Here is an 18,927-nt window from a genome sequence, read left to right on the forward strand (position 1 = left end):
TTAGCCCTGCTCTGCCAGCATATTGCTCACAGCCTCACTTGTCGCTGTGATTATAGTCTGGAAACCCTGTTGACATTAAGGTTTGAACAGCCACTCTGAAGGGCAGACCAAGCAGCGAACAGTGGCGGTGGCTAAGTTTGTTATGATGTTGAAGAAAAGCTTTTGTTTCGAAATGTAGTTTCAACAATGACAGCAGTGGTAGAACTACATGAAGGATCATAGACTGTATATAAAAGTGGATATAGCTTTAAACTGCAATACCAGTGAGGATTGCCAAGGGCTCCAAAAAGGCTCTGGATCTATAGACTCTCAATCAACGTCTCTCATGAAATACGAAGTCAATACATTTTCTTCCACAAGTTATTTTGGTTTCATTTGCTAAAGTCACTTATTATTAGTTTTCCGGTGGTACATCTGAAAATAATCCCATAGTAAGCCTCAAAAAGTAATATTTTAAGGTTAGTGTCTGTTTGATTGACAGGCCTATGGTGCGTTCAGGTTTCCACTATAAGTGGCAGGTGTACTATCTTCAGGTTCCCTATTAGATCGAGTCAGATTCACTGCTCACTCCTTCCCAGCTCGTTCAAATATGGTCACTTCTGGCTCCAAAATAGCAAAATGGCGACAACCGAACCCAAGGCTTCATAATGGCCGTTCACAAACCAATGGATGACGTCGCTGTTGGTTGCCACTTGTGAAGGATATGAACAGTTGTAGCAACACTCACAAAACAATGCTCCTTTTTATTTACTTTACTGCAATGGTCTTTTACTGACATGGCTTTGCACTCTGCAGGGTCTCTGTTGCTTACAGCTTAGTGAGTTTCAGCGCAAAACATACAACATGCGGTGGTCAGTGCCGATTGGTTAAAGGCTGCTCCAATACTTTCAGAATGAACCTGAGATCTGCACCCATTAGGATGCAACGACTGGAACAATCCTCAATGGAGTCTGACCAGACCCATAAATTATCTCAGTGAATTTGGGTCTGGTAATCACAGCATTGTAAATCTCTCTGTCCACTACTTCAGCAGCATAATCACACCATAATTCAAATTTGTCCAGTACTTTGGTTAATGGCCAAATACCTGGAAAACAAATGGCATTAGCTGCCTTAGCTGCTCATTTGTTAATGTTAGGAAGATAGTAACTACAACAAACACTCTACATGTCTGGATTTCTGCTAGCATTGCTGTATACTCTGTAGACACTTGTTAATGTGAGTAATTTAACAGTGTTGTTACTACTTTTACTTCCACCACCACAACAGATATAATCACGGTGAAACCAACCAATATAATGTGTCTTGCTCTGTCTATTACCTGCACTTACTTTCACTCGTGTTATCTCAGAATGGCTCCTTTGACCTTTGTCAACATTTGGAGTCTCACTTCATCATATCTACAGACAATCAATTAAACTGGCTTGTTGACATGTGACTCACTTTTTAGGGCATGTAAAACACTTCTGAGTTAATTCTGCAACACAATTAAAAAATTCCCCACGGAGCCTCTGAGTGATTAACAGTTCGAGCCTGGGAGAATGTGTTTTTGTGTGTTTGGCTGATGATCCAAACACAGGGATTTAGTTACAGGCAGCAGATAAGGAGAGCATCAGAGCAGAGAGCATCAAACCTCAACTTACATCCCAGCCTTTACCGGACATCAATCTCCCAGCTAATTATTTTTTCACAGTTAATTATTTTTTTCTTTGGATTAAAAGCATGACATTTAATTTTTTTTGCTACCATAGTTTGTCAAAGGTGTTTTTTTTCTCTCATCCCTAAACAAATTATGATATAACAGCGGATGTTGCTGCAACCAGAAAGTTCTACAGCTAATAGATCCAAACTCTGAAAAAACGATTATTTATTTTAAATGAATTGCACAAGCAGTGACGCACTGTAAGTCTGTACGTATGTTTCTGTTGAAGACATTAAACTGACATGTGATTTGATCTATACACATGGGAATAAAAACAAGCAGACATATAGTGACTCACTCAAATAGAGGAGAAAAATGTGCATTTGTAAACATACACAATATTTACAAACAGCCTTGCATGGCTAACGTAACTGTTACGTTTATATTATTTTGCTGAGAAATGTGTTTATTAGATGGTGGGGGTCTCCCTCACTCCAGACCCTGAGAAGATAACCACCACAAGCCGTAACCCTTGCAAATGTCCTCTGTGGAAAATCCGGCACATGGGGTTAAAAGGTGGGAGGTCAGAGACGCTTCCTCTGTGCTGGTCAAGAAAAAAAACAAATCTGAGAGCGCTCTGGCCTACATCACAGAGTCCAGTCTCAACATTAGTTCTCAGACCAGTGTTATAGCTGCAGCCTGTGTTGGATGCTGTAAAGAAGGGGGTCCCATATGTGGAGGGGACCCTTGAGAGAGGTGAGATGAAGCTATACTTAGCATCACATCTTGCCAGGGGTGGGTCGGGGCTCTGAAAGCTCTCAGAGTGGCCCATGGCTTATAGCAACAAGATGTCCATCCTTCCCTAACAAGCTGTGTGAAGAAAAGATTTCACTGATCTCCAGCATTCCCACTATTTCTGGTTTCCGAGTCAATATGTTCCATGTGGTCTTAATACTGCTGTTGGTGGATAATCCTTCAAGGACACAGTTCTTTCTGGGAGAAATTGTTCCTTGTTTAAAAAAGACACGACAGCAAAGTCACGACAGCCCACAAACGTCCCAAAAATTTCCCCTCGGGGATTAATAAAGTAACTACCTACCTACCTACCTACCTTACCCCCTCGACGCAAACCGGAACAAACTGTAGCTGCAATGCCACAGGAAAACTGCCCCCACATATGTGTTTTTTTTTTTCATGCATTACACAAGAAGGATGAGAAAGTATTGATGTCTAATTGAACACACACACACAGAATCCCAAGTGTCATGACTCTGGACAGGCTCATGCAGAGTTTATGAGGTCCAGGGGTCCAGCTCCAGTTCCTGTCTGGAGCAGTAAAGAGGCTATAAAGATGTTAGCGGATACTCTGGTCACTCTGTACTGACTGTGCACACAGAAATAAGCTAAAACATGTGGCACCAAAAATACCTTGCAAAGTACACATGGCCTTCTTGTGTATAATACAGGTCTGTTCCTCCACATTATCATTTCAATTACTAATATTTGTCCATATATTACAAGATTTCATTGAAACGTCAATGATTTTAATGCCCCATCATTTGTTTCAGCAAACCACAAGGATTTACGATTGCTTGGGATCAGACTTCCAACTTGGAGAATGTTTGGACCACAGACTGTAAGTAAAAGTGGACGCAGCTACAAGGTCTGAAAAGTGAAGGCGATGAGGAAGTACCTCAAACTGCAGTACATCGGAGGGTGGCTAGGGGTTGGCTCCAAAAAGGCTGTGGATCCATTTACTGCCATTCAACTTCACTCATGAAATACAGTCAACACATTTTTCACACAGGTTATAATGGTGTAATTTGCTAAAGTCACTCCTTCTTATGAGTTTTCTGGAAGTTCATCTGAAAATAATTATTGATTAGATATTAGGCCTCAAAACGTGGTATGTTTGGGGGAGTGTCTGTTTGATTGACAGGCCTGTGGTGCGTTCAGGTTTGCGCTATAGATGGGCGGGCGTGGTATCTGGGGCGTTGTGTCTGTGGGTTCCCAATCAGATCGAGGCTAATCCACCGCTTGCTCCTCCCCAACTTGTCCAAATATGGTCACTTCTGGCTCCAAAATAACAATGTCGAACTCAAGCCTTTAGAACTGCAGTTCACGTACCAATGGGTGACATCACGGTTGGTTGCCACTTGGTCTGGACCTGATTCTTTGGAGTTCATATGAGAAAAACTATTGAAGGAGCAGTGTGTCGCATTTTGTGGCATTTGGTGGTGAGACAGCAGATTACACCCAACTCAGGACCCCTACTCTCACCCTACGCTTACAAAGGTGTAAGAGAAACTCAAGAAAACCCATAAAAAAGCTTGTTTGGTTTGGAAATTCTGGGCTACTGTAGAAACATGGCGGTGAAACATTCAATGCTCTGTTGAAAATGAGCATAGACTGTATAAAAAAAATGATCATAGCCTCTGTGATGTTACCCACAGGTTTCTAGAAGAGCTGTTTTGAAGCTCAGCGTGGGTGGCCCCGACCGTCTCCGTCTTGGCAGTGCCTGACTTGGGCTGAGGTGGGCTGAATGTAGCCTGATTGTTGAAACCAGTTTCTGTTTCTATGGCTCTAGCTTAAACTTGAAGACAACAAGCCAACTGTGAGAGTACCCACCTCTCACTGAAAGAAACCTGTTCCTTAGTTATGCATATGCTTTGACACAATTAATGATGATGAGTTACATACAAATTCACCCTCTAACAGTTGCCATGAACGGAAAATATGCTCTCAAGACCAAAACTATTTTTGTACCAGGCTGAAAACATGTAAAGTTGGGTATTCCTCAGGATCATTCCTGCCGACCGCAATAAGACTGTACAATACCTCACCTCCGGCAAAATCCATCACATAACAATAACACTATTGACTGTGTTTCTTGGTTGTTTGTATATAATATATATATAGATATATACTGTACTGTATATACTGTATATACTGTGCATTTTATATTTTATATTTTTTACTGCTATTTACTGCTATTTTATTGCTTTTCTATTATTCTATTATTATCTTATTGCTTCCTGTATGCTGCTGTAGCGAAAAAATGTCCCCTCGGGGATTAATAAAGTAACTACCTAACCTACCTAACCCAATTTAACCTATTCTGACTTGAGGATTGACAAATTTTTGGCACCAGCCTCTAGTGGCCACATGAGGAACTGCAGGTTTTAGCACTTTCACATTGGCTTCACTTTTCAGACCTTGAAGTTCCCACTTAAAGAGGATCCTCTTCATGTGTAGATATGAAACACTCATTCAAAGGCAATGAAAACATTTCTTAGTTTCAGGTGACCATATGGAAATATGAATATTGTATTTCATTACTGCCAATAGTTTCCTGAAAATCCTGTACACTGGTCCTTTAAAACTTTGGGTATTATTGCCAGAAACACACAACATGAATTCGATTAATGCGAGTTCCTCAAAGAATGTTGTTTGGGCGCGGCACGGTGGAGCAGGAGACAACGCTGGTCCTGACAGGTCAGAGACAGACAGCTGTAAGCCACAGACAGCTGTTTCTATGCACCTTCCTCTGCTGATTTTGCAATTGAGGATTGATTGATGAATAAATCGGCTCTTTAATGTTGAAACAGTAGCCTTATTCTGTTATTTACCCAATGTGATACTACAGCATGGGAATATCAGTGAATTTTATAACATGAAAAAAATGGTTGGTATCTGCAGTGGGAAGTGGAGGTTTAGGAAATTTTGATTTGTACACAGTGTTACATGGTCTGGGAAGTTTGGGAATTTCTGCACCAGAGTGAAGCAATCACTAAAGGAAGTGACTTTTATTCTCTGGGGAAAATAAATGTCTCCAAAATTGTATGATAATTCAACCAGTAACTTCTAAGATATTTGAAAGTGGATCAACAAAGACCAACACTGCATCTATAGAGCCATGGTGCTACAATGACAAAAAAAAAAAAAAGAAAAAGATAATAGCTTGTATTTAATATTAAGCAGGTTTAAGCCCAGGTCTACGGCATCATAATATCTACTAGATCTTCGCAACACAACATCATACTGTATATTTCTAGAAATTATAACAGCTCATTACAGGGCTTTACAATATAACTTTTGGAGGTTTATAAGTTGACACCAGTTTTGGTCATCAGGGGTGACGTGGGACTAATTAAAAACATAAATGTGAGATGTTTCGAACAGACTTGCAAATATGTCTGAGCAGTAGCTCACTGGAAAGATCTTTGATTGGGACATGGATTAGCGGTGAAATGTTTTTGTATACTTGACTTATTTTTCACAAATTACAGCAGAGCATTCATGATACTCTGGACAAACTGTTTCTGCAGTGTAAAGACTTCTGTGTAAACTACAAATCAAAGATCTCAGGGTGTGTTCAGGTGCACTGCTACTGCCTGTAGAAACAGGCAACTTTGATGATTTCCCTTCAAACAAAAGTCTTTCTTTACGGGGTACAGAGTCCAGATGTTTAGCTGCTTATTATGTGATTATTAATGAAGAGCTACACTGTTGAGTTACATTTCCTGCATTTGTTTTTGGTGTGATGATGATATGAAACTTGAGTGGTGGTGGAGGAAGTCAATCTTTTTTGGGTCCGATTTATCTGCAGAGGTTTAGGAGGGAACTCTAAGGTCTTTGAAGGCTTTGTTGTGTGTTAAATGTAAGAAGTTATGTGCGTGTGTTGTATTTAGTTAACAAGACCCAACATGATTTCATGAAAAATATAGATTTATTTTGAGTGTCTTATTCAACAAGTGAAGACAATTTTTTTATGTAACAAAACAGAACAGCAGAAGTCTATCTTGTATTCATCACCAGCACATGTGCAGTATTTTCAGCTTCCCAACACACTGGGCTAAATTACAATAAATAAAAGCGCCGTGCATTCATGACTGTGAAAGCTGTAGTACAAAAGCCAGTAATTGTTAAATAATACACAGAACTTTTCACAATCGGCCATTTGTGATTTAAAAGGCTTATAAATCGTTGTGGGTGTAAATTATTTTTCCAGGTTTCGATCCTACGCAAACTGATTCAGTAATGTGTACCTGCATTCACTGCATCGCTGCTACAATGCAAATGTATTTGGATGTTTTCTGTGGAACTATAACTGACGTGGGCAGATGAAATGAGAAGGGAAATGTTGACTAAAGGCCTTTTAACTGCATTTGCTTACAAAAAGGCTTATTTACAACGCAGAATGACAGAGTGCGTGTCAGTTTGGATGAGATAAGAGATGGCAGTGTGGGAACGGCGGCCGTGCTCTCTCAGCTGCGTGTGCTGTACAGGTCTTCGTCGTCTGGGTTGGACTGGCCGAAGTCCATGAGGGAAGGGTCTGGCTTGAAAGCAGAGCCCTCTGCAGGGCAGAAAGAAAAATGCAATAAAATCTCAGTCACAAGCGCACAAAGACTGGTTGTTAAACCTTAAATAGATTTGCAGGATAGGACTTCACCTCCTAGACCATCTAATTAGAACCAAACAAAAATAAAGACCAGGGTCAAAGCCAAACTGTCCAGTCAATACTTCTGTGACCATGTAATACTGGTGAACTAGTATTCAGTACAATGGGTGTTAATTCTTACAAGCACACAGATCCATAAACGCACAAAGACACGCAACATCTCTTCTGAGAATTACCTGAATTCATCAGGATGTGCTGGTCTTGTACTATTTGAGTTTCTTTCCTGCCAAGTGTGACCTCTGATGCCGATATTAGATCACGGCCACGTGATAACATTAGATTGCTCTAATTGATGCGCTCAAAATGAGTTCATGGGAACGACAGAACTTTTGGAGGTTTATAAGTTTAAAAGACTATTCAAAATAAAAGGGATGGACAAAAAGACTGTTGAAACTTGTAATTATTTGCTTCTCTCTGTTAAAAGTATCACATAATACAGAACCACAATGAGCTACTCATAGCTGTGTATGAAGGAGACACTGATTATTAATGCATAATTACTGTGCCATGATAAAGCAGAGGTCGTTTCATACATACATATATATTGTCAGTTCATCTCCCAACGAACCTGCTCTGCTGAGTCCTGATGAACTCCAGTTATTAACTTCAACGGAGGAAAACCGAATCAACAGTAAAAGTTCATGAAACACAGATTAAATATTTTACGTTTATTTGGATGCTACCTTATCTGGAGTGCACTTCTTCATGACGTGCAGCAAGGCACAACAGGAAATCTTTTTTTTTTTTAGGAGATGGAAGTTTATTACAGTGAAACAGATTCGCTTCCGATATTTTCAGTGGAGAAAACAGAACTACTGCCTGTATTATGGTATGAAATGATGGTAAAGTTGTCTTCCTGCTGCGCTTTAAGCCAGACTGACTGGATAAACTTTTACAAAGCTTGACTGATGTTTTCAAACTGCATATTCCACATGTTGACTCCTGCGGGTATTGTTACATTAGATGCCTCTCTTCTCTTTGACATCAAACGGTTTGTGGACAGTAAAGAACTCTCACACTCCCCCGTCTGTCAGACTGTTTAATATATAGAAGGGTTCTCCGGAGGATAAGTGTGATAAGTGCTGAAAGATGAGACGTTAGAGTTAAAGTGTTCTAAGACCAGCACTATGTACCCATTTACTGTATGTCAGACAACTAATGTGAAGCAGTAACATTGAATGTAATGCAGCTGTCTGTTTCTTGTTGTGCTGTACTTCAGTGGAAACTGACAACAACGTGATTAAATCACATACATCTACCTACAAATAAGAATAAGATGCAACATGTTCAGGTTCCTTAGAGTCCAGGTCGTTCTGAGAATAGATGGGAGTCTGTGCTTCAGAAACTCAACGCTTAAAACTTCATTTTGTTTCAGGGATGTTTGTGTGTGATGGATGTGCAGCAGGTGTCCACAGTACCTCGGCTGTTTTCTCCAGCGGGCTGTTGAAGAGGTGGTGGTGTGACTGTTGGGGTTGGTGCCTCCTCCACAGCAGCGACTGGTGGCAGGTCAGTGAACTCAGCAGGTCTGGTCTCCGCTGATTCAACAACTGCTTCTGTGGAAAAATGTAAATGCAACACTGGGTTAAAGACTAATATATGATATATATATATACATATATAATGTATATGATAAGCATACTGTGTTAATGACTACGAAGCTGTGGTTGCTATGTTTCTGCCTGAATGCTGGTGAGTATATCTACAGTATGCCATTATTTGTTTTAGTAGAATCAAACTACGTTTTTGCTGCCAACAGGAGCACCTGATTTATGTGTTATGGTCCTGAGTCAATGGCATCAGTTTTTAGTTGGCTCTATAGCACATCTTTTGCTCTTCGAAATTATGGGGCAGAATATTCTTCTTACCTGCTGGTTGTTCTGGGACCTTTGGAGAAGATGTCTCCTCAGAGGAAGGAGCATCCTCAACTGGAGCAGCCTCAAGTGTGACAGCATCGACCGGAGCGGCCTCGACCGGAGCATCTTCGACCGGAGCATCTTCGACCGGAGCGGACTCGACCGCAGCGGACTCAGCTGAAACAGACTCGACTGCAGCATTCTCTATCGTCTCCGGCTCTGAGCTCGGTGTGGACTCGGCTGGGCTCGTGTCAGTGGAGACACCCTCTGCTGCTCGTTTTATATCGGAGGTTTCCTCACTCTTGACAGGGGCTGGTAGTTCCTCAGAGGGAGGAGAGGTCAAAGGAGCTGCTCAGAGATGAAACACACCACCATCATCAGTATGAAACAAAGAGATGGAGACAGACAGATTAGAAGACAGGGATCGATATCTGTGACACCTGTGCTGGTCTCTGTGGGAACCTGGTCGGGGGATGTTTCTGTGAGTGTTACTGATGACTCTTCCTCTGGTATGACAGTGATGATGGGCTCGTCAGAGGTAGGAAGAGATTCAGCTGATTCCACCTCTGTCTCTGAGATCGTAGAGCTCTTGGTTGAGGTTTCTGTGGTGGAACTGGGGTCTGAGGCCTCCTCAGCCACTGCAGAGTCTGGGTTTGGTACTGCAGCTGACTAGCAACACATGGATGAAAAAAAAACAACCTCAATTTTAATCTGTTCAACCAAGATATAAATTATTTTTAAAAAATCGAATCATCAATATCATTAATCACACCAAAACGCTACTTGTCAGTGACCAAAGTATCACATTTAATCAATAAAACAGAAGAAAGCTCTGCATTTACAATGAATAATTCAGGTCTAATATGTTTGATTTAATACACAGACAATTTCTTTATTTAGTTTTTAGTTTTCAGGCTTTTAACCGACACTATGGAGTGAATTAAAGTGAATTCAATGGTAGGATAAAGCTTTCATTTCTTAAAAAACAACACACTCCAAGCAAATATGTATAAAGTGCAAAGAGCAAATTCCAGTAACACACAGTGATCATAAGAAGGCGAAGTGCGAGGAAAGGAAATGGAATACAACCCATTAAGAGATAGAAGGGATTTTTTTGAGTGAGTAAAATCTGCAGAGAGGAAATCATTCAGTGGGAAGCGGCTGCTATTAGATGGGCTGAGCCGCTGTTTGGGTTTTAGTCACACGCAGTAAAACAGCTTTACTTTACTTTCTAGTTTCAAACTAGCTGTGTAAATCTATATCTAATGCTCCTGATGAATCTGTTTAGACTAAAGATGTCTGCTAACCTGTGAAGCAACAGGCTCCTTGGAGGTGAGCAGTGAGGACACCGCAGCGCTGCTCCACTTCCCTGCAGCATACGCCTTCTTACCCGTCACCTTGGGAACAAAGAAGAAAACACTAGAATTAAATTCGGAAAATATGAACAAGATGTCAGCGTTTAAAAAGTGCTGTCACCTTAAACAAAGCCACTGTTTGGGCCGGGTAGCACACTGATGCTCCTACACTCATGAGGCCCACGGGAACAGCTACCCTCTTGAAACGAGAGCCTGAAATGAAGTTTTACAGAGCAGGACAGTTATCAGTACAATGTAGATGTAAACCTGCGAGGACAACTGCTGTATTCAGAGAGTTCACGTACACACGGCTAATTACAGCTTATTTAGACCAACACAGTACACAGGTTAAACCCATGTTGGCGGTCTGAATATCGCAAACACCTCCTTAAGGTACAATAACTTAATTTAATTGACATTAACATTTAAATGTACTTTTAATTTAGAGAGAGAGAGAGAGAGAGCAAGAGTACAATAAGTACAAAGAGTGCTGAAAAACTGAAACAGAAACTTCACTTGGTTCTCATGCGGTGAACTTCTTTGTACCTCTGTCGTTTAACAAAGAGAAGAACCTGGTGTGGTTGTGGTCTCTGAATTCTGATAATCAGATTAACCTGTGATGGCCGTCTGATAAGAACGGGGAAAACTCAGCTCAGTTTATCAAATACAACCCCGCTTCCAAAAAAGTTGTTGCATCAAATTCAAAATAAGCATATTATTTTCATAAAACTCTAAACTTTCTCAGTTTGACCATTTGATATGTTGTCTTCGGTCTATTTGCAGTTGAATATGGGTTTACATGATGATGTGTATGGTCAGTAAACAGGTGTGTTGGAGCACATTCAGTGCAGCAATCCATAAGAATATCTAAACATGTTCAGAATATTAGAGGATTGAACTAAACAAAAAAATGTGATGTTTCATTAACTATGTGAACATCCCGTCATACACCATCACACAGATGCATGAGGAACGCCATCCTCTGCCTTTGAGGCTCCGAGTAAACTGACATGTGGGACTCGTTCTTTTTGTATTAATGTTAAACAGCCTGTTTCAAATTCAAATTTGTGATGTGGCTCCTCCTCACATGATCGACGCTGAGCAATCTTTGCAAACAGCAAATACGTTATCTGTAAAAAAATTTAAAAAAAGAAAGAAAAAAAGCCACAACGCAGACACATTGTTTCACCCTCTCATGCTCCAGTCAAGAACATCCTCGCACCAGGGACGTGGCATCAAGCATCGAGCAGTTAGGTATTATTTAAGTGCCATTATATTGGGCAGTCATATCAGTAGAAAAGGTCATTTGGGGCAAATGGGGATACGACGATGTGCTGGTATTATCATGCAATCTTACTGTGAACGAAGCATATGTTTAATGAAAAATGTGCTGCAGATTACATGATGATTATGAGCTCAAATATGGTGATAGGAATCTGCATAATGATTTACTTTAATATGCTTCAGAATATGACAAATGGGCAGAAGGACATCATCATTGCTCCCTGCAGTCCTAAAGAGTTGGTGCCGTACAGTAGCGACTGGGGCTCAGCTTACCTTTCCGTGCCAAGAACATGCCGAGCAGACCAGCCATGGTGACGGTGCCTAACCGGGGTAGGAACTCCGGCGGAGGGTCTTTCAGGTAATAGAATACATCTAGGAAACGGGGAGCAGAGAAACACCGTCAACATGCTGACAAATACTCTTTCAGCTCCCTCCTGAAGCGATGTGTTCCCCTTTACTGCTCACACGGTGACTATATTTACCTCACGAGTAGCACTAATCATAAAACAGAAACAGTCATGACACAGAAACACATGCACAGAAACAAATTCATCATTCGGCTTGCAAAATAGAAACTATTGGCAATTTTATACTTTATTATTACGTACAATGATATCCAAACATAAATAGGTAATTTAATAACTCGTGTTTTGTTATTTACCTCAAAAAAAAAAACTAAAGACCAATTATAATGTCTTAGTACTGTGTAGCAGTGAGAAATGTATTTGTTTTGTTCTCAGGGAGGCATTACATTACATTACATTTCATTTCATTTCATTTAGCTGATGCTTTTATCCAAAGCGACTTACAACATACCGATGGTATTTAGGGTTCAGTGTCTTGCTCGAGGACACTTAGGCATGTGGACAGGAGGAGCTGGAGATTGAACCACCAAACTTCTGATTAGTGTTCAACCCACTCTACCGACTGAGCCACAGCCTCCCCCGGGCAGAATATTGTCTTTAAGTGAGATCTTCGACTACCAGCTGTTGACTCACCCTGTCCTGCATGGGAAAGATTAACACTTCCTCTTTTCACAGAAACCCAGGCACCCTGCAGGGAACAAAAAGGCACAACTAAAACCACTACAAAATGCCATCAAGAACACAGCTTTTCTAGGCAATACTGAAACGGCTAGATCTGAGTCAGTGTACTGTGTTTTGTCTTCCCCATCTTTCACACCATCAAACTGTCAAACCCTCCCGCAGCAAACGTTATAACTCCGAAGATAAATGTGCGAACACTATTTCCTGTCTAACCCCTGAACTTTGCAAAACCGCTCCTGCACAGAGCACTCGCAGCACGTGGGATTGTGCTGTCACCGCAAACCAGAGGAGCACAAAAACCAGGGTTGAAGCAGAGCTGCAGGTGCCAGACAAGATGTATTCAGTGTATTTTATCTGTTGTTCCTTTGTATCATTTACACCAATTAAAGGTTGTTTTTCTGCTTGTGCTCAAAGTGCTGCAGAGAAAGTGAAAGTTCCGCAGAGAGTGGTGCCTGTGAACTTGATGTGCAACTGTAGATACACACAGCAAAGGTGTGAATACCTTCACAGCCTGAGCAAAGGGTAGCACGCTCTCTCTGGCTGCAGTTAACCCGCTCTCAAGAAACCCTGGACTCTCTGGGACGAACTTGACCTGAGCGGACAGCGGCGGCGTGTAGATGTTCAGCTGCAGACAGAGGAAGGGGCGGCGTGTTATTGTTAAGTGCGACGGTTCAACGAACAGCAGATCTTGCTGACGTTCCGGCGCTGCCATACCCTCTCTCGAGTAACCAGTCCGTCAGCGGGGGCTTCTTTCACGGTGTACACGCGGATGGAGGCTATCCCCAGCACCGTCGGGACGGCCACCATCACCACCTGGCACAGAAAGAAATCACACTTCTAACTGTGGTGAACGTCAGCCCATTGCAGCAACTCAAACAAGACACCGAGCAGTAATAGACAGATGACTCATGTGGATCCTTCAGTGGGCAAATTTCATGAGTAAAATCAGCAAAACTACAATAACAGTACTCCATTAGAAGTAAAACGTGAACACCAAAATAAAAGCACCCGTTGATAATTACCACCTTCTGAGGTTTACTTTTTAATCATTATCTATATTGTAGTAATGGAGTTTTATTATTCAGTATTATTAAGTGTCATTAATCTAAAGTAATAGTGCTGTTTCAGGTTAAGTTGCAGCTGATTTAATTAGTCATCGATGACAAAGCTTCACATTTGATATATAAAACGACGCTTTACTGAAAACAATCACACAGATTTGATATGTGAAATCTCCAGTGAATAAATGCAGCTGTCAAATAATGACAAGTCCAAAATATTCCAATCTCAAAACAGTAAATGTGTTCAGTTACTTTCGAGCACTAATAAGTAAATAAACATCTTGCAGCGTGAGTGATGTCCGTCGTCACTACGTGACGCGTACCGGATATCATGGATTACTTTCACAGCTGCATGCAACTAGTTAAGACTAACGAGCATCACAACCACGATCAGTGTTCATATTGTTGTAAATACGTGTCTAATCCCAAACACAGAGACAGGGCGGACACGTGTCACCATTTAACAGCTGTTCGCCACGTGTTTCGGAGGTTTCACGGCGCCTCCTCTGCTCCAGAGGCTAACGCGTTGGACGCAGTTAGCAGCGGCGCGGTTGTTGCAGCGTAACTTGGCTGTACGGTGACAGTCAGACTACGTTTGCCACAGCGGCTCCGGGACAGTTCACGTTAACATCCACCCCATACACTCATTTGAAAAGACACCGTTCAAAGACCAAAAACTTTGCCGAAGAGAAAATGTCAAGCATTCACCTTGGCCGCCATGACAGCGCTCCTCCTTTCCTTCTTCTTTGGGCTCCTTCTGGTTTGGAGGCTTGTAAACTGGGCCAAAATCGCGGTCAGCTACTGCCACCTAACGGCCTGAGGGGGCAACTGCAGTCCGGCTCTGTGATCTCCTCCAGCACACGCTGTACCTGCACAGTGTTTTCATGCTCTCCCAGGTAGATTTGTATGCATATAATTAAAATGTAAAATAAACCATTTTGTTTTAAATATATTTCAAAAGAGATTTAAATGATTTAACTCCTGCATGCAGCTCAACACATAAATCAGTTGTTGATATTATATCTAGTGGCAAGGCAGGCATCTGCCGGGGGCAGCTGACCCCGTGGTGCCCCAAGAGCCACAGGTTGATTGCATATTTATTAGTTTTGTGTGATGAGGTGAAAAGTTGTCATAAAATTTGCATCACTTAAGTGTAAAATCACTGAGGCAGATGTGGTATTACAAACTAATTTTGTGGTCATATCAAGTAATAGTTTTAAGAACTATTGTTTTTGTTTGTTGTTCCCATATGTGGTTTTACCACATTTTTGCCACCAATTAATGCAAAGTGTTATTGTCACCTAGAACAGAGCTGCACGTTGTACTGGATTTAATGGGAAATTAACTTGATACATACACATTATACAGAGGGCAGTGGGTGTGGCCAGTAGGGGCCTGGTAGGGGTCCACATTGCAAAAAAATTACGTTTTTCCTTGTGAAGACTGAGCAGGTAAAAGTTAATTTTGCTCGGAGACATTTCACACAATATATATCTTGGGAACAAAGCATATGGCCTCCCGGTTCATAAAATAACTGCTGCTCTTTAGGGCTGCAAATAATAGTTATTTCCCTTATTGATTAATCTGTTGATTATTTTCTTGATCAATCATTTAGCTGTTTGGTCTTTAAAATGTCAGAAAAATGGTGACAAATATGGACCAGTGTTTCCCCAAGTCAAAGGAGCAGCCTAAAATGTCCTGTTTGACTAACAGTCAACAACCAGTTTATTATCAGGGACGACTAATGGAGCCAGAATATAGTCATATTTAAGAAGCCCAAATTTTGGCATTTTTTTTCATTGAAAAATGACTCAGAATGATCAATTGGCGATTCATTTTCTGACAATCAATTAATTGATTCATCGACTAATCGTTGCAGCGCTCCTGCTTTTAATTTGAAACTACCACCAACTTTTCACAACACATTGTAAAACAATTTCAATAAATGTGAGAAAAGGTACACATGAACAGAACATAGCTCATAGTGCAGAGGATTCAGTTTATTGAAGTCAAAGTTTAACAACTTAGGTTTACAATCTGTATTTTTTGTAATATATATTCATATATATGAAACCAAAAAAGGCTACTTTAGGAAGAATAAATGTCATTTTCTTTCTTTTTTAATATCATCTTTAGTCAGTTTAATGTACAGAATAACAGTAAGCTAATATTATCCTTGAAAAAGAGCAATATGTTCCTTTTTTAATGTCGCAGTGCAACTTACATCTTACACACCTGTGCAATGTACCATGAGGTGTACACCCCTGAAAGAACACACAGTGGAATCTCCCTTTTCGGCCTGTTTCTGCAGGTCTACACACACAAAGATCTGGGAGGGATAACACAGTCAAGTGCCTACAAATTAAAACTCTCAGAACTCCTTAATCTACAGTATGTTGCCTGCTCAGCGGAGCGAGCAGCTGGAGAAAGAAGACCAACACTACAGATGAGAAACGGAGAGAGGTCTGCAGACTGGAACTGTATCGTGACTCTTCTACAGCTGTGTGTGTGTGTGTGTGTGTGTGTGTGTGTGTGTGTGTGTGTGTGTGTGTGTGTGTGTGTGTGTGTGTGTGGGAACACCAGTATAGTCAATCCTTTGTTGCCAAAGAGAGGGTTGGGAGGCACAGGGAAAGTGCTTGCATCATTTAGTTTCTTTGTGGTATGCAAATTAACCATTAAAAAAAAAAAAAAAAAAAAAAAAAAAATACATGAGCTATATCTCTGGGGTGTGTTTGATATTTCACGACAGTGTTACATGATAAAAATCCCAAACCTACACAAGAACTACAGTAAAATATGAAGAAGTACAGATAACGCTGGATGCAGCAGGTGCTACGCATGTCTCTCAGAGTCTCGGACACTGGGGGGCACCGTTGAGTCCTTGGCCTCATATTGCAGACGAAATGATTCATCCGAGTTTCACAGACATTACAGACCAGTTAGTGTAGAGGTCTACCTAGTAGTGTAGAGTGTCAACCATATGCTTGGAGGGAATGTCAACATATCTTCCATTTTAGAGGTAACTATACTGATGTCTCTCAGATTTCTGAAGCCTCTGGACACGTGTCAGTCTTTAAACCAAAACATCAAATTTAAACTTTATGTTTGGATGCGAAAAGGAGGATCCGCATTACTTCAAGGAACTGAGTACGGGTGGGAAACAGCTTCCCTCAGTTGTTGTACAGTGTGTGTCTTCAAACACTATCTAATGAGAAAAGACTTATGAACATATGAATAAAAAGTCATTCTTCAACAGTACTTTTGCATGTATCATGCGCTACAAGTCTAATTATCTTGCAATCATGAAGAAGAGGATGAAAAAAAAAGAAAAATAGGAACAAATGATCCACAGTATTTTACCCTGTCCATTCAAATCAATCCCAGGCCTTTTCTCATGCAACACATCACTAGGAGAAGGGTCAGCCGTGATGTAAACCAGTGGAAACTGTCAATCAGCTGTCAGTGATGGCGGGTTTGTGTTTTGTTTTGCCTCCGAGTTGTTCAACTGCTAAACACCCTGCATCTACAGAGTGAAGAGGGGGACACTGCAAAACCTTGGCATAGAATACATCATACTTTACATTATATCTATGACACAAAACGTAAATAGATTTATATATTCTTCTATGTTTAAATATATTTGTAGACTGTACACAAATCTTTAGAAAATGAGACGGCGAAATGCTTTTACCTGATATTTGAACAGCAATGGTAAAGAGGCCGATGAGACGTAGACCCTGTGATGCAGCCGATGAGATATAGAGATATAGAAAGTGCATTCTTTGTAGTGAGTGACTCCTTTGAAAAGAACTCTCTAGCTCTTGCATTCGCTGTTTAAAGAAAAAAAAATAAAAAATAAAACAATAAACTAAAAAGAAATATTGTTTTGCACCCAAGCAAATACATAACTCTCTGTCTTCCCTCCGCTACCTCTAGAAGCATATCACAGTGGTAGTGGAACGCAAACATTTACATCAGTATACACAGCAGTATACACATATACACAAGTCTTTGAGGACTAGAGAGAGAGAAAGGGAGAAATGGAGAGAAGAGAAGGAGGAGATGGAGGGAAATACTGATAAAGAGGAAAAGAAAGAAGGAGATGGAGAGGATGCGAACAGAAATGGAGAGTTGCACTCTATCAGAGAAGCCTCCTTCTGCAGATAAAACTGGGCAATTTTTTTTGACACTTCACAGTTTGAAATAGTGTGCATCTGGCTGGCACAGTGGGCTCTCGACACTTGTGACGCTCGCTTTCGTGGGTTCCCAGAGAAAAAAAAAATGGCTAAAACAGATAAACCAGCATCGATGGCTACCTCTCACAGTCTTACACTGAAGTCACTACCCTTACGTTCCCCACACTGTCCCGTGAGATCCGCCTGGAATAACAGTGAGGTCCCTGTAAATCAAGATATGTAATGAGAGAAAGAAAAAAAAGAGAGAGGAAGGGGGAGAACTGGTGGCTCTGGGTGCAAAGTTCATCAGTACAAAAGTACAGTGCTGTGGTGAAAAGGATTCTCCTCTGTATTGCTGCTACATAGCTCCCCCTGCCCCCTGAAATCAACGACAAAAAAATTGCAAAACCGAGAGAATACAAAGGAACGAACGTGTTAAAAAGTCTCCTTTTTCCCCCGTTTTTCTTGACAAGCGTGTGGAGTTTATGCTGAGTTCCATAGACAAAGGAAGATTAATGCTTTCTGTTCAGGCATGCAATAGGCACCCTGTGGGGTCCTCAGGATTATCAAAAGTTCATACACGCAGGTCTCAGACTGTTCCCTCTATGATATTTACACATCTTACAATGTGTGTTCCTGTGGGTGCGTGTTTGTGTAGGTGCGTGCTCAGAGTCGTGATCAGGAGAGAGGGGTTGGCTAATGTAAAGCTCTGCGTTTGTGTGTGTGTGTGTGTGTGTGTGTGTGTGTGTAGGTGAGTGTGTGTGTGTCAGTTCAGTCTTTGCTTCTTCCTCACACGTGTGTCTCGATGAAGGAGTGTGTGTGGGTCATGAGAGGTGCGGCCAGCGGGGAGAGGTCGTCCTGGCCGTTGGTGCCGGGGCTGAGCTGGCAGATGTCTGAGTAGAGCTCACTGTGCCACTGCTTCCACTCTCTGAAGGTCTGGGAGCAGAGGCCAGGGTCCTCCAGGAGGGCGCAGATCACCGACAGCTCTGACTCTTTGGCCTGTCGGAGCAAAACGATACCAGGGAGTTACCACGTAAAATCTCCACACAT

The 18,927-nt window shown here is 41.3% G+C and overlaps 2 protein-coding genes across 2 annotated transcripts in view; both read right to left on the reverse strand.

Moving 5' to 3' along the window:
* Window positions 1-6,358: 6,358 nt before the first annotated feature.
* apool (apolipoprotein O-like) lies at window positions 6,359-14,477 on the reverse strand. Its single transcript, XM_069170834.1, has 11 exons — window positions 14,411-14,477; window positions 13,356-13,454; window positions 13,144-13,266; window positions 12,594-12,648; window positions 11,869-11,967; window positions 10,433-10,524; window positions 10,264-10,353; window positions 9,397-9,625; window positions 8,969-9,304; window positions 8,522-8,656; window positions 6,359-6,998 (listed from the first exon to the last, which is right to left on the reverse strand). The coding sequence occupies exons 1-11, from the start codon at window positions 14,420-14,422 to the stop codon at window positions 6,910-6,912; spliced, it is 1,359 nt and encodes a 452-aa protein (XP_069026935.1). The 5' UTR covers window positions 14,423-14,477; the 3' UTR covers window positions 6,359-6,909.
* Window positions 14,478-15,681: 1,204 nt separating this feature from the next.
* LOC138211153 (connector enhancer of kinase suppressor of ras 2) overlaps window positions 15,682-18,927 on the reverse strand; it is a 57,952-nt gene continuing 54,706 nt past the window's right edge. Inside the window, 1 exon segment of the mRNA XM_069170835.1 lies at window positions 15,682-18,876. Coding sequence (XP_069026936.1) covers window positions 18,667-18,876 — 210 coding nt within the window. The 3' untranslated portion in view covers window positions 15,682-18,666.

Source organism: Embiotoca jacksoni, unplaced genomic scaffold (assembly GCF_022577435.1).
Source record: "Embiotoca jacksoni isolate LCO1_2020_lvr unplaced genomic scaffold, fEmbJac1.0.p SCAF_5, whole genome shotgun sequence".
Taxonomy (NCBI): domain Eukaryota; kingdom Metazoa; phylum Chordata; class Actinopteri; family Embiotocidae; genus Embiotoca; species Embiotoca jacksoni.

Excerpts from the sequence above, each read along its gene's own strand:
- apool (XM_069170834.1), bottom strand. Across the intron at positions 10,525-11,868 it reads CATGTTCTTGGCACGGAAAG|GCTCTCGTTTCAAGAGGGTA; the intron begins GTAAGCTGAGCC and ends ACTTCATTTCAG. Across the intron at positions 9,626-10,263 it reads AGGAGCCTGTTGCTTCACAG|TCAGCTGCAGTACCAAACCC; the intron begins GTTAGCAGACAT and ends ATGTGTTGCTAG.